This window comes from Vigna unguiculata, chromosome 4 (genome assembly GCF_037176805.1).
Source record: "Vigna unguiculata cultivar grain cowpea cultivar isolate G323 ecotype 2 chromosome 4, ASM3717680v1, whole genome shotgun sequence".
In the NCBI taxonomy this organism is placed as follows: domain Eukaryota; kingdom Viridiplantae; phylum Streptophyta; class Magnoliopsida; order Fabales; family Fabaceae; genus Vigna; species Vigna unguiculata.
Window position 1 is genome coordinate 22415780 of NC_140795.1, and position 22205 is coordinate 22437984.

General features: G+C 34.5%; 1 protein-coding gene across 1 annotated transcript; it reads right to left on the reverse strand.

Moving 5' to 3' along the window:
* Positions 1-14448: 14448 nt before the first annotated feature.
* On the reverse strand, positions 14449-15701 carry LOC114182442 (allene oxide cyclase, chloroplastic-like). Its single transcript, XM_028069311.2, has 3 exons — positions 15380-15701; positions 15136-15257; positions 14449-15048 (listed from the first exon to the last, which is right to left on the reverse strand). The coding sequence occupies exons 1-3, from the start codon at positions 15609-15611 to the stop codon at positions 14647-14649; spliced, it is 756 nt and encodes a 251-aa protein (XP_027925112.1). The 5' UTR covers positions 15612-15701; the 3' UTR covers positions 14449-14646.
* Positions 15702-22205: the final 6504 nt, after the last annotated feature.

The following is a 22205-nucleotide window of genomic DNA, read 5'->3' on the forward strand; positions in this document are numbered from 1 at the left end:
TCAAAGGAGTTTGTGATACATAGTGACCATGAGTCACTCAAATTTTTAAAAAGCCAAGGCAAGTTAAACAAGAGACATGCTAGGTGGGTAGAGTTCTTAGAGCAATTCCCATATGTGATCAAACATAAGCAAGGAAAGGCTAATATTGTGGTGGATGCACTTTCAATTTGGTATTCCCTCTTTTCCATTCTTGAAACTAAATTTCTTAGTTTTGATCATATTAAGGAATTGTATCCAAAGGATGTTGATTTCTCCCCCATTCTTAGTGAGTGCCACCAAGGGGCTTACAAAGACTTTTACCTTCTCAATCAATATCTTTTCAAAGGTAAGAGACTTTGCATTCCCCAAGGTTCTTTAAGAGCCTCACTCTTTAGAAAGGCACATGAGAGAGGTTTAATGAGGCATTTTGGGCCAAACAAGACTTTGGAAGTCTTAAAAGAATACTTCTATTGGCCTCACATGAGGAAGCATGTAGATAGGCATTGCAAGAGTTGCATAGCATGCATGAAAGCCAAGTCTAGAGTCCAACCCCATGGTCTTTATACTCCCTTGCCTATCCCTTCCAAGCCTTAGGTTGAAATTTCTATGGATTTTGTCTTAGGCCTCCCAAGGACAAAAAAAATGTAGGAATTCCATTTTTGTGGTGGTGGATAGGTTCTCTAAGATGGCCCATTTCATTCCTTGCCATAAGATTGATGATGCAACTTATATTGCAAATCTTTTCTTCAAAGAAGTGGTGAGACTACATGGCCTACCTAGGTCCATTGTGAGTGATAGGGACTCCAAGTTCCTAAGCCATTTTTGGAGAACTTTGTGGGGTAAACTTGGCACCAAGCTTCTTTTCTCCACCACTTGCCACCCCCAAAGTGATGGCCAAACCGAGGTGGTTAATAGAACCCTAGGGCAAATGTTGAGGTGTATAATAGTGTAAAAAATTAGAGAGTGGGAGGAATTTCTACCCCACATAGAATTTACCTACAATAGGGTTGTGCATTCCACTACTTCTTATTCTCCTTTTGAGGTTATGTATGGGTTCAATCCCCTAACTCCTTTAAACCTCCTTCCCCTACCCACTCATGAGGCATGGACTTGCCAAGATGGTGAGGGCAAAGCCAAGTACATCCAAGACTTGCATTCGCAAGTCAAGGAAACCATTGAGAGGAGAGTTAAGAAACAACAAGAGGATGGTAATAAGGGAAGAAAGGAAGTTATCTTCCAAGAGGGAGATTGGGTATTGTAAGACCCGAGAAATTTAAATAATTAATTAAATAATTATTTAATATATGCGGGTAGTAGGAGTCTTTAAGGCATTTAATGCGGATTGCTATGACGTGGAAGAGTACTAGCTTAAGTGGTTGAAAGTACTTAGATTGTGTAAAAGGACTTGGGTTCCAGTCCTATGTATGCCATTTATGTGCTATTTAATTTATTATTATTTTAAATATGTGTTTGATCATGTCGAGTGATAATATAATCATAGAATTATATTAATCATCACGAAACATGAATTGGTTAAATGGTTGTGTATTGAGTTGGCATTGGCATGATCATGGGTTCAAACCTTGGTAGAACCATATATAGCTTCCTTTTTGCCAAAATTTCTTGTGGCATGAAGGTGAAGGGGCATAGGAACCCTAGCTAGCCAAAGAGCAGCCAAGAGTGACTAAAAAACAAATCATAATGGAATTTGAATGGCAATTACATTCATTTTAATGCCATTTTCGTTTTTGGCCATTAACCACAATTAAGGACCATAATAAAAAGGCAAACTAAACCAATTGGAAGGGTTTTTGAGACTGGAAAATTGGAGTGTTATAAGGAACACGAATTCAGAGGAAACAAAGTGATTAGAGAGTAAGAAAAGGAGCTGAATTGGGTTAGAGTCAAGGGAGAAAATTGGTGATCAAGGAAGAACTCTAGAATAATCTTTTTTAAAGCGAGGAATCCAGGTTAGGGGAGCTGGAACCGAATCTTTTATTTCTTGTTTTTATTTGTATGAAATGTATGAGAATTTGAATGCATGTACTCTGCTATTTCATGTATTTTCGTATTTTCTGCAATTTTTCAGAAATCGCCTGGCGGGTGATGAATCACCGCCAAGCGACTCATCTTATTTCTGGGTAATTGGGGGTTCTAGAGACGGAACCGCCTGGCGGCACGGGCTTAACCGCCAGGCGGTGCATGTTAGAGTACCCAGTTTTCTGGGTTTTATGAAGGGCCTAGCGGTGACAAATACCCGCTAGGCGACGCGAGCCACTTTTGGCTCGATTTTGATGTTTCACAGGTTCTGGGAGGTTTCTAATCAAGGAGAAATTGCGTTCTAATATTTATGAATGATTAAACATCGTATTTCATTGGAAATTCGTGGAATTGGGGTTTAATTGAGAAGAAGATTGCATGAAGGTTATCTTAGGGTTGATGAATTGGGGATTTTGAAAACGACACTAATCTAAATGGAAAGGGTGAATGAATTCAGGTATGGGAAGTGTTAGAGAATGAATTGTAATCCTAAAAGATGGAATCGTATCCTATAGAGTCATAAATTGGTTGAACTCAGAGCTGTTCTGAAAGGGTTGAGGTTCGCAGGTGCAAAGAAAAATGTTGGGGTTCCTGGAATAGCAGGAACCGCCTGGCGGCACGTTAGTTACCGCCAGGCACCATATTAGTGAAGTGTGGTGTTTGATTTCATGAAAAATGTTGTTTTTCGTACTTTTCGTGGAACAGGAACCGCCCGGCACTAGTTTCATGCCGCTAGGCGCCATCGATTTTTCTGGTCTGCGTAGTTTTCGTAAAACTGCATTTCTCATTTCGTTAACCGTCCGATTTAGGTGAAATTTGGACAGGTAGTCCATAACATGTAGTCCTTCACTATGAACGGTGGAGATTTGATTTGATGGACAGTAGCTAGAGATATACGTCACGCATGATTGGTTGTTTGAATTCCCTAATAGTATGATTACTAATGGATGATTAAGTGTTCTCAAGTGCTGGTATGGCCTTGATTGGTGAATGTATATATAAATATATAAATGTGTGATTGATGACTATGTTTTTGGTAGTGCTTGCTGAGGCATGTTGAATATATGAACCTATATATGTTAGCTCGAATGTTTGATGTTATAAGTGTGTGAATAAGACCACTATTGATGATACCACTATGACCGAGTGTTGAATGATCATGACGGGTTTTGGGAAAGTATGGGAACATGATAATCATACTTTAAATGTAATAGAATTGCGAGGGCATGCAGAATAAGTATATAGCTTTGATTATGTCTTATGTGGAGTATGTGAATTGTAAGCATGCAAAGGGTTGGAAAAAAGAGAAGGGGAAATAAGGTATGTGTTGGAATTGACTTAAGAGGTAAGTATATATGAATTATAAAAGAGAGGAATGTGTGCTTATACTTGAAAGATGCATGTGTTGTGATGTTATAATTTGGAATATATGAATGTGTATGTTGATTTCTGGATGTTTGAGAATTAAATGGTTGAATTCTAGGAAATGAATTAGAGTACCTAAAACTAGTAGTGTCACATTACTGGTGTAGCGCCTAGCGGTGTAGACTGAACCACCAGGCGATAATATGAAACAAGAATGTCTTATAAGTTGTGGCGCCCGACGGTGATGTAGAATCGCCAGGCGGTTTGTACTGCCATTTCGTTTAGCGGTACTTAGGCTACGCTAGGCGATGGTGTAGTGGCAGGGTGCATTGTGATATGTTTTGCATGGTTTGTTGTGTGGGTCCTGGTTTGGGATATGCTTGATGTTGTCATGAGCGGGTAGGTTCATGATTGGTGATGAACACGTGATGATATGAACGGGGAGGTTCATATCCTATTACTCTCGTGTGGGGATACGAGCGAGGTAGGTTCGTATATTCCGTGCTCACACTTGAGAGATGCTACGTGCGGGGAGGTATGTAGTTGGTGGATCACGTGTGTTGGACTACGAGCAGGGAGGTTCGTAGAGTTGGACCACAAGCGGGCAGGTTCGTGGAAGCATTGGAATCCCTAAGACCAGCTTGAGTATGTACCTTGTGTAAGGTAGTGTGCTTTGCTTGTTTTCGTTATCATGTTGTGATGTGAAACTTGGATCAGGGGATGTTGTGCCATGAGCGGGTAGGTTCATGGATGGTGGTGAACACGTGATGATATGAGCGAGGAGGTTCATATCATGTTACTCTCGTGTGGGGATACGAGCGAGGTAGGTTCGTATGTTCCGTGCTCACACTTGAGAGATGCTGCGTGCGGGGAGGTACGTAGCTGGTGGATCACGTGTGTTGGACTACGGGCGGGTAGGTCTGTAGAGCAGGACTACGAGCGGGGAGGTTCGTAGAGCAGGACTACAAGCGGGGGGGTTCGTAGAGGCATGACCACGAGCGGGCAGGTTCATGTGAGCATCATAAACCCTGAATCCGAGACTAACTATTTGTGTGTTTTAAGGGTTGAAAAGCCTTGGGGATTAAGGTCTGGGCCAAGAATTAACTAGAATAAAATAGATGGGTGTATATTGACTTTTTTATCAACTTATATGTTAATTGTTTATGAGCTCACCCTATCTGCTTGTGTTTGGCGATGATCGTGTAATGCGTTACACGGGAGCAGATGATGTTGCAGGTGGTGCTGATGAGGCATAGCATCAAAGAGAGGGTTAACTGGGAAAAGCTTTTACTGGAGTTTTATCATTATTGTTTTTATGAAATTTGTAAACAGTGTTTTACTGATTTGTGAATTTGGATACTGTATTGGAGTTTCATAAATTATGGATTTTTGGATAACATCTGATTAATAAATGTTATAAAATTTCCCGCGTTTTTGGGAAGCGAAGTATAATAAATGAGGTTTTCATCATATTTCTTAATTTTTATTACTTAAATTAGTAATATCCGACCAGGATGTTACAGGTATGGCTTCACTTGAGAAAGGAGAGATTTCGTACTCAAAGGAAGTCTAAACTTCTCCCTAGAGGGGATGGCCCATTTCAAGTCATTAGGAGGATTAACAACAATGCTTATGAGTTAGACTTACCCCCAAGCTACAACATAAGTAACTCATTCAATGTTTGTGACCTTACTCCTTTTGATGTAGGGTTTAAGAATTCGTGGTCGCATTCTCTCCAAGAAGGGGAGGATGATGAAGGTGTGACAACCTCCTTAGAAGCTCCCTCAAGAAGGATCACTAGAAGCATGTCTAGAGGGTAGTCTTCTATTCCATCATCTTTATCTTTGTTTTGCATCACTTTAGTTTGAATTCTCTAAGTTGGTTTCTAGTTGACTTATTTTGGTTGACTTGACTTTGGCCCAAAGTTGACCTTTGACCAAGATTAGATTAACTTAAACGAACATGCTAATCCTTGTTTGTCTTGTTTTGTAGGTAATTAAGAGAAAGTAGAGCATCCCTAGGTGGCACATGGTAATTGCAGCACATGTATGATGTGGAAGAGAGAGGAAAGCAAAAAGCATAAAGTAAAAGCAAAAGTAGACATGTACCTTGTCTCCTTTTGCCTTTTTGGTTTATTCCTTAGAAGGGTACTTGGTTTTCTTCCTCTTTTGGCCTAGAATCCTCATGAGAATGCATCCACCAATCACTTCCCTTCACTTGGCCGAGAATAACTCTAGTATTAGGTTTTTAGGGTTTGCTTGTTAGTCCTTTTCATGTTTTTATTTTTGCTAAAGGACCCCTATGAACTCCTTTTTAAAGGATGCTCTTTATCTTGTAAAAGGGTTGATCATTTTGTTATAAACCTTGTGCATTCAACCACCAATTTTCGTGAACTCTCCTTCCTAGAAGTGAACTCACCTTTGCCTTATCTTGCTTGCAAGTGGCGGCACTGATAACGCTGTTATTGACGCGATCAAATTAATACTACTAAACTATAGCAACGTCAGTATTGCTAAGATAGTAGTCAACAAAATTGAAAGGGTAAAGTAACTCAAAGTCGTCTCCCAACGAACACGAAATTGATTTTTAACAAGTTAGTTCTTATAAAATCTATAAAAAAAGTTAGTCAAATAAAATAATAAAAATATGGGAGGATTAAGGTAAAAAGATAAAATAAGATAGAAACAATAGTAAAGAAAATATATTGATTCCATTGATTTTTCAAAATAGATTCATTATCGGTTATCTAAAGATTATTGCTCAATTAATTATTGTTGTAGATTTACAAATTAATCAATGTAAAGTTTCAATTAATTTGTTGGCGTTCTCACTTTTAACCAAAGTACAGTCTCAATTAAAAGTGAGAACTTTTAGATTATCCACAGTAAATTCAACCAAAGTACAGTCTCAATCAAATTTTACTATCCCTAATCATGTCTAGTCTTTTATCACCTCACCAAATAAAAAGCTTAATTAATCAAAGTAAAGTCTCAATTAATTGTAGTTAGAGTAAATACCTTTAACCAAAGTAAAGTCTCAATTATTGGTAAAAACTCATTTAATCATATGAAAGTTTCTAAATAAAATCAAAGTAAAGTCTCAATTCAATTTAAAAACCCTTGGACTCATATGACCAACATGCATATAGATTTAAAATCATTACTTTTTACGTGATTCAAATATGAAAGACATAGATGAATTAAAACCTCAACAATCATAAAAAGAACAAAGAAATTAATTGATTTAACCTCAGAATCCAATTAAGAAATTACAATGGAATCAACCCAAGAAATTTAGAACTCCATGACTGCAAAATAAAAATAGAAGAATGGAGAGAGAGAGAGAGAGAGAGAAAGGAAACGAAATTAGGCCCCCCTAACGGTTCCAAAACTCCGAAGTCCCGAACTTGTCCTCTTCTGCTTCTCCCTTGGCCTCTTTATATAGGCTTCAATCGGACTTGGACTTTATCTCTTCGGTTGCTAAAATATTTTATCTTTATTTAATTAATTAGCAACTTAATTTCTGTCTAATTTCCAATTCTGCCCCTCTTGTTTGACCATTTTTACAATATTGACCAGAATTTGACCAGAGTTGACAGCTGCTTTTACCAGTTGACTTGTTGACCAATTGCCTGACCTATCAGATGCTTACACGTGGCAGTTCATTTTCTCTCTCTAGAATTAGGGTTTCACTCCTCTTTCCTCCTTCCCTTGGTTGCGCTGGTGTGCAATGACGGCTGGTCGCTCCTCCTTCTCAAGCGACATTTTCTTCTTCGCTGCTGCAGGTGCGTGGATGAACGGCGGCGCCAGAGGTGGTTTCCATGGCTGCTGGCGTGAGTGCGTTGCAGATGTAGCCTGGCCAGAACTGGTACATGTGCTATTTCGACGTTGACGGCGCAGCTTTAGTGAAGGTTCGTTCATGGTGGCCAACAGTGCTGTAGTGGTGGCTTGTCTTCGCATTTTTCGATTCAGATGCACGCTGGTTCGTGGTTTCTGGTGAACTTTAGGCGTAGTGGAAGGTGTGACCGCTTTGACGACATGCGGCGTAGTGGCTGCCGGCGGCGGACCTGATGGAGGCTGCTAGGGTTGAAGATGATGACGTTGCACACCCTGATCGGTTCACATGCATGTGCAAGGATTAATGTCACGTGGAATGTTCTAATTGGAATTATTTAAAAGTTGGGGATTGCCACATGGCATGATCTGAGTGAGTGGGATTTAAGTGGTAGGAGGGGTGTAAATAGACATATTAGGGGGTGCAGAATAGGTTTTTGGTGAGACCCATTTAGAAAGAGGGGAATGTATAAGTAAAAACTGGGGTGCATAAGTGATTTTTCCAGAACTTGTTAATTTTATCCTTATTTAGAGGTGTTCTGTAACTTCAATCAATTTATTTTCCCACCTTGAATGAGCTTAATCTTAACTTCAACTGCATCAACAAATGTTAAAATATCCAAAAATAATTTATGCAAGTAAAAATCACTTTTTAGCACATTTTTATCACACAAGCTCAAACAGCCTAATTATCATAATTATCAATTAAATCACTCTTTAAGTACATAAATTCAATTAAATACCCAGAATTAAACACTGAATGAGGGTAAAAATACGCACTTATCATGCACAATCACTCCTCTAGGGTTTGGTTGGCTTAGATCCCCCCTATGAGTGGCGTGCTTCTTCCATTATTCATCTTCTATGCTTTCCATTTTTATTGTTTCTTCTTTCATTTTGCTCCTTAAGTGTTGTTATTGCCGTGTATGTTTTAATCTTGAATCTAACTCTCTTCTTCCTTTCATGAGCTTGAGAAATGAACCTTCACATCTAGATAGCTTGCTATCTTAATGTCCAGTGGGAATTTTTAAAAAGCTTTCTTAATCAACTTCACCATATTCATAACTCTAAAAGAAAACAAGATAATCCTTCATCACCTTGCAACGTGACCCGTAATGGCTACAATTCCATGAAACAGAGAATGTTGCAATGTGATAATTGGGCTACACCACTTCAGTACAACAAGTTTATACCAGTGTGAATTTATTAAACCAAAGAATCTGCTACAACAACAGAATACCATATAAAAGGAAGGTACGAATGCACCAAAATTCTAAGAAAGACCATTAATCTTTTCCTCTTCATCTGCAAGAAGAGAGACTTCACGCATAGCAAGATGAGAAGAGAAAAGCATACACATTCCTTCACGTGACAACATTAGACGAAAGAGAAACCTCGTTGCACCATGAAAGTCACGACAATATCACCGAAAAACATATCCTCCGATAGCAAAGAAAACCCCACTGACCTAGTTCACGGTTAACAACAAAAATACACTACAACCTTAACATATGGGTGCAACACATCAACACGGTTCAAAGAGAACCCACCACACTCATGTATCATAAAACAGCACAGAAACCTTAATAATGAATCATCAATAGCCTATGAGACTTGTACTACAACGTAAAAGACTAACTTTATGCATGTTATGGGTTTTTCTACCAAGCAAGTACGTATGCGTGACATGCTAAAACAATGGAACCAAAACGCTGCCCACCAAGAAACAAAGTGGTTCATGCACCAACTTAAAAGAAAGTGAATAGATAAATGAGTACGTGAGTGCACTTCTGCAACATAAACAACCACACCTAATATCAACCCCTAAGGTTTCAACATGAATGAAGGAAAAAAAATCACTCATGCACCAATCAACACAAAATAAAGAGAAGAAATAAGGTAAAGCTTCCCCTACCTCGTTTACCCATTCTTTTTTAGGCTGCAACTTCCAAGTTCTTGGCTTGCCACTTTATTTCCTCTCTTTCTACCCTAAATCCTAAATAACTTAGGTTATATATTACACTCTCCACTAATAAACCCTACCCGAAATCCTAAATAACTTACGTTATATATTACACTCTCCACTAGTAAACCCTAACATAATCTTTCTATTAAAATCTTGTAAATAAAACCAAAAGCTGTTTTTATTTTTCTGTGGCAGCAACGAATGTTTAAACACATAAAACTGATCATAAAGTTGTAGGTGCAGTAACAAAAAAATGCAAACAAAATTCGAAAGCATGCCTTTGCACACATTTACGCATATCTCATGCCACCAGGCTGCACACCCCAGGTTTATAAACCCATATATCCACATTAAATATAATATTAATAATTAAAAATAAATAAACAATATCTTAAATCCATTAAATAATTATTCAATATGTAATACTTCTATAAAATAATTAATTTAAATAACTCAACTATGTTAATCAAGCCATCAATTCTATTTTTATGTGCTTCTCTTTATTCTAATTTTTTCCCAGATCTTACAGCCACTGCCATCGCATCCTTGTTATCGTTGCCACCGCGTTTTACTACGAGGCTTGTTGACGTTGCGGTTAGGTTGTGCTGCCACTACACTGCGGCCACAGTGTCGATGTTGCTGTTACCGCGTCGCTATTGGGAAGATTGTCAATGCGTCATTGCTGTTGTGTCGTAGCCGCTACCACCACATCGTTGTTGCCCTTGCATTGTAGTCGCTGCCACCGCACCTCCCTTGTCGCTGCCAATTGCACGAGAACAATCCAAAGCGGTGATGAGTGCATCATCTTCTTCTCCCTGAAACATCATGGGTGTGGACTGCTAGGTAAGTTTACTTCTTTTTAATTAGTTTTTAATATTATAGTTATTAGAGGTTTAAATTTTATTTATTTTGTATGTATTCTTTTTGCATGACAATATTTAGTTTTCAAGTTTTAGTATTTTTTGAATTCTTGTGGTATATGCGTATTGTTAAACGAGTTGAGATTGAGTCTGGGGATGTCCGACCCCCGACAATGTGTTGAGATTGAGTATGGAGGTGTTTGATAAAGCCTTCTTGTCGCCTAAAAGACTTAGTCAAAACCAATTTCCCTTTAAAAATGCAATATAGGGAGAACCTTGGGAATCAATCCGTGGACATGGCTAAAGTCAAATGCAATATTTGTGCTTGAATTGTGGTGGGGAAATTTATTCAAAATCAACACTTAAAAACAGAAAACTAAAAATCATCAAATGCAAGAAATGTTATAAACTATGCATGAATGCATGACATGCAATGCAAAAATGGTAGGGAATGATGAATTAGCTAATCCTAAATGCTCAAAATATGTTTAATGATAAAACTAAGCTAATGCAATGGTTAAATTGGTCCAAATTCATCAAATTCGAAATTTGCCCAAAATCAAGAACATGTTCATGAGCAGAGTTCATGGTAACCACGAATTGAGATCTTTAGATGATGCAATTGAAAATGTAATTATGCATAATGATTATAATTGATCTCAATTGCATTTAGAAACTGTAATCACTCAATTTCGTGAACTACATGCAAAGTTCCCAATTTCAAGAATTCTAATTCCCAAATTTGAGCAGAAATGTAATTTCGATCGATTCGACCAACTCGTGCAATGGAAATGCAATTAAAAGTGCAAAAAGCTTTGTCATGATGTAGTGAATGAATCCCCCAACTGAATTTACATCAACAATCAGCAAAATAACGCAACCACAAAATTATGCAGAAACGAAAAATGAGAGGTGGAGAGCGATTCGAACTGCGTGATTTGTGGATGGAATCATGAAATTGTTGATGCTAATTGCTTGTGGAGCATAAGGAAAAGCTAAACGAAGCCATAGGTTGAACCAAAACACGAAAACACTACTAAATTTAAATGGAACAGTAACATGGTGTGAAAATATGTAGAAAAATATGAATTGAAATGGTGGTGGAAATGGATGTGTTATGGTTCGAATAGCTTGGGAATCATCCCAGGAGTGTGCATGAATTTACATAACTTGAAATGATCGATAAATGAGTGAGAATTCCAATGGAATAGTAACTAAGGTATGTATGAACGTGAAAATGGTGTAGAATGGGGGTTTTGGTGATTTGATTATGGAAACTTAAAATTAAGCATGCAAACAATTAAAGAAACTTAAAATTGATGTGTGTGAAGTGGTGGAATGAAAAGAAACTCGAAATTGTAGCAAGAGTGCAATGAAATGGAGAAATATGAGTGAAATGAGCTTGGCTACTACCATTGGTCTTGAATCCAACCCATTCATCTTGTTTAGTCCGAAACAATGATGTATAGAGGTCTTTCGGACACACCAATTTATAAGCCTGGTTCCAGAACCTAGAATTGGTAAGGTAGGATGGAGTTCAAGCTCAAAAGGTGGTAGCCAAGGTTGTGGTATAGTGGAAAATGATGATGAACATTATGAAATCATAGGCCAAATGATAGTACTGAAATTTTCATTCATTGAAGTTCAAATCCAGATTACAATTGCGAAAATGGAGTTAAAAATGATTATGCCCCAACCTTCCTCTCACCAAAGCTTGAGGTATCCAAGCTTCCAAAAGCAAAAATGGAGTTAAAAATGAGTGATTTTAGGGGGGATTTCGGGTTTGCTGCATTGAGATGGTGTGTTTCTATCGAAAACCAGTCTAGGAATGGTCCAAGAAACCTGCAACCTCCCTAGGAGGCTGCTAGGTCGTCCTCGCTTTGCCACCAAAGCAAAACTGCCTTAAAACATACCCTACACTAAGCCACCTCTCACCAAATGAGCCCAAACTTCAAAGTGCAGCCCCCTCTCTGATTTTTTTCAAGGCTTAATTACCATTTTGGTCCCCTAATTTGTTGGTTTGGTTCATTTTGGTCCCCTTATTATTTTTTGGTTTAATTTGGTCCTCTAATGCTTTAAAAAGATTCAATTTGGTCTTTGCCGTTAAGTTGACGTTAACATCGTCTCTGTACATGCCAGGTGTCTTTTTGTGGAATTTTCAATTTTTTTAAATTTTTTTAAATTTTTTTTAAATTATTTTAAATTATTTTTTATTATTTAAAAAAAATTGCCACGTGTCACGTCATGGTTGTGTCACGTGTCAACTTGATAAAAAAAATTAATTTTAAGTTTTTTAATTTATAAAAAAATGCACGTGTTAAGCTTTTTCAATTTAGTCCTTCTATTTACAATTTTGATTCAATTTAGTCTTCCAATTTTTTAAAGGTTTAATTATACCTTTGGTCCCCATTTTGGAGTCAAAATCTGAAAATGGTACCCTTTTTTGTTAAAACGTCTCAAGTTTGTCCTTTCTGTTAAGTCAAGGTTGACGCTGTTAGAGGCAGTGTTACGTGTCAGTTCCTCAATTTTTTTTATTTTGTTTTGAATTTTTTTTTTGAATTTTTTTTAAATTTTTTTAAAAAATAAAAAAAAAATTGCCACGTGTCAAGTTGTCATCGTGCCACGTAGCAGTGATAGAGTGATGTGGCAGTGACAGTAACATGTGTCAGTATTATGCCAGTTGTCATTTCCTTAGTCTCAATTTGGTCCCTTTATTTTAATTTTTGTTTCAATTTAGTCTCAATTCTTGTAAAAATTAGCAATTTTGTCTCTCTGCAAATTGAAATCAAATTTAATTTCTATATAAATGTACACAAATATTTCCATCAAAATTGATATTTCAAGTAAATATTTTTAACCAAATTAAGTTCATTTAATTAATATTTTACATTGAACTTTATTTAAAATTGTTTTAAAGTTATTAATAGAAAATAATATTAATAGAAAAAAATTCATAAATTAACTAGTCCATGTAACAATAAAAAATATATAAATTTAAAATTTGAAAACAATTTTAAGTAAAGTTGAGTGAAACACAAATTTAAATAAACTTAGCTATGTTAAAAATATATAATAAAAATATCAATTTGAATAAAATATCAAATTTAATAAAAATATTTGTATAACATTTATATAAAATTAATTTTGTTTTAATTTGGAGAAGGACGAAATTGAATTATTTTTACAAAAATAAGAACTAAATTGAGACAAAAATAGAATACAGGGACCAAATTGAGACTAAAGAAATGACACATGGCATAATATTTACGTCGTCTAGCCAGACTTAACAGATAGGGCAAACTTGAGACGTTTTAACAAAAAAGGGGACGAATTTGAGACCTTTAAAAATATGAGTACCATTTTGAGATTTTGACTCCAAAATGGGGACCAAAGGCATAATTAAACCTTTTTTAAAATGATTCAATTTTGTCCTCTCTAATTTGAGACCAAATTAGTAATTATACTTAATTGCAACTTATACATACATGTTAAAATAATTTTTATTATATTTATAGATCAAATTACTCCATCTAACTATTAAATTTTGGTTTTACATGTGTACAAAATTTCAAGTGTAAAAAATTACAAGTGAAAAATGTAAGAAATGAAATAACATGAGTAAGTAGGGAGTGATTTCAAATCATCCTTTGTTGATCATCCTCGAATTGATCATCCTTTATCGATCACCCTTTGGGCCAATCATCCTTTCTCAATCACCTTCAGATCGATCATCCTTGGTCATCACCCTTTGGTCCAATCATCATTTGTCAATCACCCTCGGGCTAATCATCCTTGGCCGATCACCCTTTGAGTCGATCATTTTGACCGACCGGTTGTAGAATAAAGATGAGATTAACCACGGATCAACCAACTAATGCTGATTAAGGTATGATAGGGTCGTGATTAGGCCAACAAAAAGGTAAAAGTCTATAACACAAACTACAAATAAAGGTCTAAGTTATGGTTGCACACACATGCATTACAACACTTAATACCCTTCTGATCAGTCACCTATTGACTTTAGCATTAGAGTACCTTCTGCAAGTACTATCCGAACGACTGTAGAAGAATAGAAAACCTTGGAAATCGAATGAACAAGAGAAAAGAACGTCACAGGACAAATTATCTTGGAGTTGTAGACACTCGATCGTCCTGTACCGAAACGGTTAATTATACAAATCATACATATATATCATTAATCTCTTGATATCCCATTTTCCACTTTTTTTTATCAAGTAAAATATGGTTGATCAAAATCCGAATTCAACTAGAAGACTAGTATTTGCATAAATAAAATATATTGTGCTTTTGGAGAAAAGGAAATGGCTCATAGTGCTATTTATGTGAAAAATTGGTAAACTTGATGCGAAAGGGTCTTGAAATTAAAAGTCTACAATGAAGAGAGTAAAACAAAAGAATGTTGATTTTTGTAGTGGTCCTTTCTTCTCACACTCCAACAACACCAGCCACACATTACAAAAAATTGAATCCATGTTTATTCCTTGGATTACAAAAGAGTTAATCCAATCTAAAGTGAAATTTGAAATTAGTGTAGACTGAGATTGTTAGGGTAGTGAAAGAAACAGAGGGTGTTGAATGGTGCTCAGTCCTGGAAACCAGAAATAACAGCATGTGGTTCACAGGCCTTGGCAGCGTCGCTCGGTTCAACAACAGGGCTGGGCTCAACATAGTCGGAAAGAAGCTCCTGAGGCAAGTCTTTGATGCCCTTAAGGTAGAAGGTGTAAAATAGTTTGAAGGGGAACACAAGTTGTTGACACTTCACTTGACCCCGCACCCCTTCAAAGATGCCAGTTCCACCAGTGATAGCAAGAAATGAGTCCTGATAGGTCAAATAAGAACCCTGCACTGAAATGTGACCATAGTCCCCAAAGTAGAAGCTGTAAATTGCTTCATACATGTCTCCTTTCTTCTCTGCTTTGTTTTGGATCAAAACACAGATTCCAGCTGTTAACCCTACCCTCTTTTGTAAGCATCCGGAGTACAACTGCATCATCCAAAAAACTCTAAATCAATACCAAAAACCTATGCACAAATTTTGGAAGCATTAAACAAAGATCGAACTGTAACATACCTTGTTGCTGAAGGGGACTAGATCACCAAGAGAATTGGTAGTTTTCTGGCTCAGTCTGAGGTAAGCAGGGCTTCCGCGATCTCTCTCGTTGATCTCATACACTCTTAGTTCTTGGACTTTGTCTGCAAGATCAAGCGAAAAAAACAAAAGGGTCAGCACAGAATCAAGCAAATCGCACAGATCTTGAATGGAATATGAAGATTGAAAAAGTTGTAGGGGCAGGTGGCAGATGTATGTAATGTACCTGAGTCAGATGTTTGTTGAGCCTGGCTTCTACAAGTGAAACTCTTGCGAGGGAGTGAGAGATGAGAGTGGCGAGAAGAGGTGTTGAATTTTAGAGATTTTGAGAGAGATGAGTGTGAGGAAGTAAAGGGTAAGAGGGTGCTGGTGGATGAAGTGGTGAGTAATGATGATGATCTTGAAGATTTCAAAGAGAAACGGGAGATGGTGCTCAAAGACAAAGTTGAAGATGCCATCAAAATGGTGATTGAAGATGCTAAAATATGGTGAGAGAGGGAGTGGATTGCAATGGTGAGATAAGTTTTTGAGTGCTATGAAACTGATGAGTTGTAAGTGGGGTATATATAAGGAAATGAGAGAGCAGAGATGATGAGGAAAAAACAATGAATATTACAAAGCTACGAGGTGTTGTGGTGTGGGGCTAGGGAGAAAATGAGTGGACGCAGAGACTGAGAGAACTGTGAAAATATCAAATAATCAAAATAGGAATCAAGTTGTGAACTCTCTGAGAAGAGCAAAAAATATAAAAAGTTGAAGTGAAACGTGAAGAATGTTGAGAAGAGGGTCAATGAGAGGAGTGATTCCTACAAACTACGCGCGTTTCAGTGTGCAGTTTGGGTTTCATTGGAAGAATAGTTTTAACAGGGTATAATTATTAATTTGATTTCCTAATTTTTTTTTAGTCGGTTCGATTGTATTTTTGAATTTTTGGAAAATTCTTGAATATTTGGAAAATTCAAGTTGGTATTCTTTTTTTTTTAAATATTTAATTTGATATCTTATGTTATATTTCAATGTTTTTGTATAGTAACGAGTTGTCATTATGTATACGTAATAGAATATCGTTTATACATTGATGAGTTGTCATTATAATAAAAATATGGATAAAATTGTTAATTGAATTTATTTATTTTTTTAGGTGTAAATAACATCATTTTACTCTTTAATATTTTCTTAACCAATTGTATTTAGTATGATATTAAATTAATTGATTAATTTATTGTACAATAAATAATATTGCTAGAAATACACTTTAAAAAATAAAAATATCAAATTCAACTTTTAAAAGATTTAAGAACCAAATTGAAAAAACTAAAAAAAAGTTTGGACAAAAATAAATGATAATACATTTTAAGTAAAAGCGTGTTTGGGTTTGCTTTGGTAGGTACAAGCGTGTATTTGCTTTGAGGGACCAAAAAATCTATTTGCTTTGAAGTACCAAAAAATCGTTTGTGTTTAAGCGAAAACGTGGATTTTTGGACGGAAATCTAAGAACAACGTGTGTCATGTGGCCTTTTTAATAAACACTTTTGGGTCAAAGTGACGTAATTTGATATCATATTTAATTAAAGACATCGCGTTGAATTCTTTTTATTGGGTTTGATTCAATGTTTTTCACTATTTTCCTAATTAAAAAATTATTTTTAACATTTAAATATTAAATGATATAATCTATTTTTTAAATATGCTAAAACATCTATAATAAAGTTGTTTTGAATTTAAAATTTAAGTAATTTTTTCGAAATCTATCTGACTCAATTAATATAACTTGATTAAATTGGATTAATGTAATAAAGTATACAGAAATCTGGCACAATCAAACCTAATTTTTTGTTTTGTTTTGTTTTTATAGGTTTATCCAAACCTATTCAACCCGAGACCTATTGGTAAAGGACATAATTTTAAAGGAGCAACAATTTCTATTTTTTGGTAAGAGAACAATGAAATGATAAGAGTTATAAAACATGCTATATTTTTTCTGAATATATATTTTAATGAATATTAGTGAATAAGTTCTTTAGCCTGAAAACGTTTGAAATAAAAAGAAAATTGTACTACATGGCCCATCAATAGATCGGCCAAGCGAACTAAGGTTAAGTAGTCGCCGCCCGCTATAGGTGGACCTCACATTGGACGCTGAGGTGACAATCCCTTCGGAGTCTTAGTTCTGAACACGCTAAATTAGCTACCCCGTCGACTAGACGAGCTAAACACTCCCTCTGTTTGAACTTTGTCTCCATCTCCATGGAGACCCTCACCTATAAGGACACCCGTCAGGCCGTACGACCCTCGGTCGGTCAGCCAAACCAAAACCTGGATCAGTAAGTTAGAAATTAATTAAGGTAATGCAAGTCAGTAATCAAGATTAAAAAGCAATTGGACCATGATTAAGGAACTCTAATCATAGGCCCATACCGAAAACTATAAATAGGGGTCCAAGGTAGGTTGGTGAGGATATTTAATTCGCATTTATTACAGCAGTTACGATTACCTATTGATAGGTATTAACTGACTTAAACATCAGAGCCTTTTAGACACTTTAGACAGGTATACCGATCACCCGTAGGACCGGTCGGAGGAAAGGAAAGATTGTATTGAAAGGAGGATTTGATGAGCTAATCGAAGAGAACGCAAATAAAAAAGATTAAAACGTAATTTGAGTATTGACAATAGATGTTTGGTCTCTACACCCGAAATAAAAATATTAATGAATATTTAACAATTAAAAAAAATACTTTAACTTTAGCTTGACCGAAAATACTCTTATTTTTTTCTAAACAAAGGATAGGTTCTAAGAATTAGTTAGAAAGAAATCAAAAGAATTATGTTTATTTATAAAATTCGCAAATTTTAATGTGACAAGTGTAAAGTTTATGGTGCTCCTTTTGAAATAAAAGATAAAACTTAAAAATCAGATAAAATTAAAATTTAAAATATCTACTTATAAGTGTTTTATAAGTTTAAGATAGTTTAATGTTTTTTCTGTTAACAGTATAGTAGATTCTTGCCTAAAATGGGATAGGGAATCACATAACCTAACTAAAAACGCGTAGTTATAAAACAAGTTCAAGATTAGAGTTGATACACACATTTTCCAGGTTCAAGAACTCAAAAAGTACGAGAAAAAAAAAGTAAGTGTTAAGGATCTGAAGATCATGAAGTTATTTGGCACACTCATCGAAAAATCATTATTTTCATTTTGTCCTTTTTGATGTGATGTGCAACAACCTCTATTATTGCCATAACTATACCTATAAATTGGCATAAGAGATAATCCACTTAAATAAATAATGGAGTGCTATTAATATTTATAAAACATATGTACTTCTAATAATGAATTTAATTATTAATATAGTATCATAATTGTTATTAATATAATACTAAAATCATTAAAAACTTATTCTAATTAATATTAGTAAGGTTTATTAGTTGAACAAACTTATTAAACGTCTTTTTTTTTTTCAATTAAAATCCTGTTCACATATACAAATATGCGATAATTTTACAAAAAAACTAGGGAACAACAGAAACATAATAATATATTTATTTCATAGTAAACCTTCCGCTATAGCTCGGAGTTGCAAAGAAAGTTTTATATACTATTATCTTATTTTTATAATAAATAAAAAACTTAAATATTAATAAAATAAAAATTTTATTATTTTATCAATTAATTCATTCGTTTAATAATTTTTTTTATTTCTTACTATTTTTCCTTTAATTCAAACAATTTCACATTCACTTATCTTATTTTTAAATTTACTCATTTTTACTTTTTTAAATTTAACTTTCAATCCAAACATACTCTAAATACGTATATCACCGATTCTTTAAAAAAAACAATGGATGAATACAAAATTTGACAAATAATTTACAAATCGTGCACACTTATCACTGCTTTTTAATAATATTTTTCCGGAAGAAAAACTACATATTTATTAATATCAATATTATTTATTAATATTTGATAATAATATACAGTGATTTTTTTCTTATTCTCTTGTCTATTTATATTCAAGTTTACGAACAAGTTGTATCAATTTTTTTTTTATTTGAAACATATTTTTCAATCAATTTTTATATTCTTTGGTTTTCGCGTTTCTAGAACAGCGGGATTTAGTTTGTAAGCTAGTCAAACAGTTAAATTCTAGTAAAATTTGGTCAAAAAATGGCTGAAATGTAATTATTCATTTTGTTTTATTTGTATGCAAATTAGGAACACAAAATCATAGATACTGAATACAAATTTTGGACGAGATTTAGTTGTTGATAATTATTTAGATATTTGTAGGTAATTAATCAAATAATATCAATTGAGAATATTTTTTATATATTTTTAAAATTGATAAAATATGTTAATTATTTGAAATATATTATATCAAAAGATAAAATATTCTAATCGGAAAGATAAAGTCAAAGTCCAATCAAGACCTATATAAAGAGATTTAAGGGAGCAGAAGTACACTCATTACCAATTCTTTGGTTTTTTGGCAGCTGCCATCCATCACATCTCTAATTTTATTCTTTCCACTCTTTCTATTTTTTTTTTCATTCATCATTCCTCGTGTATATCATCCAATCCATGGACGGCTAACATTTTTGGATTAGTTCTAATTTCTTAATTGAATATTAAGGTTAGATGAATAAATTTGTTTTTTTTTCTTTTGATTCTTATTGTGATTTATTTTCATATATGTCTTTTGGTTCTTAATCTAGTAAAAGTAATGATTTTTACATTGTAACAAGTTAGCACAATGTTAAATCTACATAACGTAACAATCATATGAGTCCAAGGATTTTTAAATTTTAATTGAAAAGTTACTTTGGTTCAGTTTAGAAACTTTTATATGATGAATGAGTTTTCACTAATAATTGTACTTTGATTAAAGGTGGAAACTTTGATTAAAATTAATTAAAAATTTACTTTGGTTAATTAAGTTTTACTATATATTAGATCTAAAAGAATAGACATTATTAGACATATACTATATATTAGATCTAAAAGAATAGATATTATTAGACATAATAATATTTAGTTAAGAAGTTACTTTGGTTAAATTTAATAGGATTAATCTATAAAATTTTGTGTTTTTGATCGAGAAACTTACTTTAGTTAAAATTTAGGACGCCAACAAATTAATTGAAACGTTATTATGATTAATTTGAAATCTTAGACAAGAAACCAATAACAATAATTTTTAGAAAAACTGATGATGAATCCTAATTTGGAAGAGCAATGTTTTACTATAGCTATTTTAAAGTCTTTTATTAATCTGTTGTTTTATTTATTCACAAATTTTTCAGTAAATTTTTGCATATCATTCATATAGTTTTAATTGCATTAGGTTAGATTTTTATATGAATCAAATACTGAAAATTAATTTTGTATTTATTGAGATACGATTTAGGGTTAACTTAATCCTATATAGTAAGTTCACTACTTCACTACTAACTTGCAATACAGAAGTCACTAAAATTAAGTAATACTAATTTAATTGCGTCAACGAACGTTATCAAATTTGGAAGTTAAAAAGAAAAGAATTAGTTTAAAAATATAAAAAAAAGAAAAACTTTACAAAAGATTTCACCTGAATATAGAGAACTTGGAAGTAGAGATGTCAAAAATATTCGTACCCGCGAATATCCGCAAATAAACCCCCACAACAAGTAGGAAATAAATATTGTAAATGGATACTTGTAGGTAACGGGTATGTGTATTTTTTATACCCGGATGTTAATGGGACAAGTACAAGTATCCATACCTATGGATACCCATATCCGCTATACTCTAATTTAAATTTTTAAAAAAATACAAAATATGATTAAAACATTAACACATTGATTAAGTTGTTTTGTAGGTTAATTTTGTAGAGACAAGCATGATAGGTGGCGCATGATGATTGGAGGGCAAGGATGATGTAAAAGAGAGAGTAAAACAAAAGCAAAAAGCATAAAGTAAAAGTAGATTTGGAGGCAAAAAGCATAAAGGAGTCCTTTGCTTGATTTGGAGGCTACTTTTGTCTCTTTCTCCACTTATGGCCGAGAATCCACATGGGGAGATACACCACCAAGCCTTTTTGTGCCAAGCTTGAAAATGCTTCTAGAATTAGGGTTTCTCTTACTTTTCTAGTTAGCCTTTACAACTTTTGTATTTTGCTTAAAGACCCTTAAGACTATATATTTTAGGGAAGTTCTACCAAGTGTAAAAGGGTTGAACATTTTGAATCAAAAACACTCTTGTTTCAACCATTGTTTTCGTGAGCTAGCCCTCCTTGTATGAGTGGAAGAACTCTTTGCCTTATCTTGCTTATGCAAGTGACGGCACCACATCACTCATCTCTAGAGCTTGGTTTGGCTTTGCCCCCTCTAAGAGTAACGTGCTCCACTTCCATAATCATCACTCTCTTTTCTTCCATTTTTACTTGTTCTTCTTATCTTCATTGCTTTTCCGTTTGGTTTTGTTATTCTTGTAAATTTGTTTTCAAGTTACAATCCATCTTCTTCTTCTATTCAACTCTTGGAAAGGAACCTTCACATTTAGTGGAAATTTCCTTGAGTTTTCTTTAAACAACTCTTCACCATATTCAATAATTTTAAAAGAAAACAAGATAATCCTTCATCATTATCCGTCCCATTGACATTCCTACACAGAAGAATAAAATTATTTTTGTGCGAAAGAAAATCTGAAGCACAAAATGTAAAATATATACTTATAGCAAAACCAGTTATTTTTGTAAGGCCCACTTACTTTACTACCTTTATTTTAAAGGACTGCCCCAAATAAGTTGGGCCTAGGACTGGCCCATAAGGAACCAAAGCCCCTAAACCAGTTGAAACACTTTCATTCTTCTCACTTTTAGAAAAATAGCCTATTTTCTCTTAGAACAGTAACGTTCCTCTGCTAGGGTTTGAGGTTCATCCAAGTTCAACTGAGTTCAACCCATTTCTTTCACTCACGTAAGTTACTTCCGATGTATACTCTTCTCTTTTAGTTTAATCTTCGTGCTTGCCGTTAGGGTTCCTCGTAATAATCTTGTGCTTCCTCTGTA

Bases quoted from the DNA above. Each gene is read 5' to 3' on its own strand.
- LOC114182442 (XM_028069311.2), bottom strand. From the start codon at position 15,611: ATGGCATCTTCAACTTTGTCTTTGAGCACCATCTCCCGTTTCTCTTTG. The intron at 15,258-15,379 runs GTACATTACATA...TTGATCTTGCAG, and splicing joins TCAACAAACATCTGACTCAG to ACAAAGTCCAAGAACTAAGA. The intron at 15,049-15,135 runs GTATGTTACAGT...TGGATGATGCAG, and splicing joins TAGTCCCCTTCAGCAACAAG to TTGTACTCCGGATGCTTACA.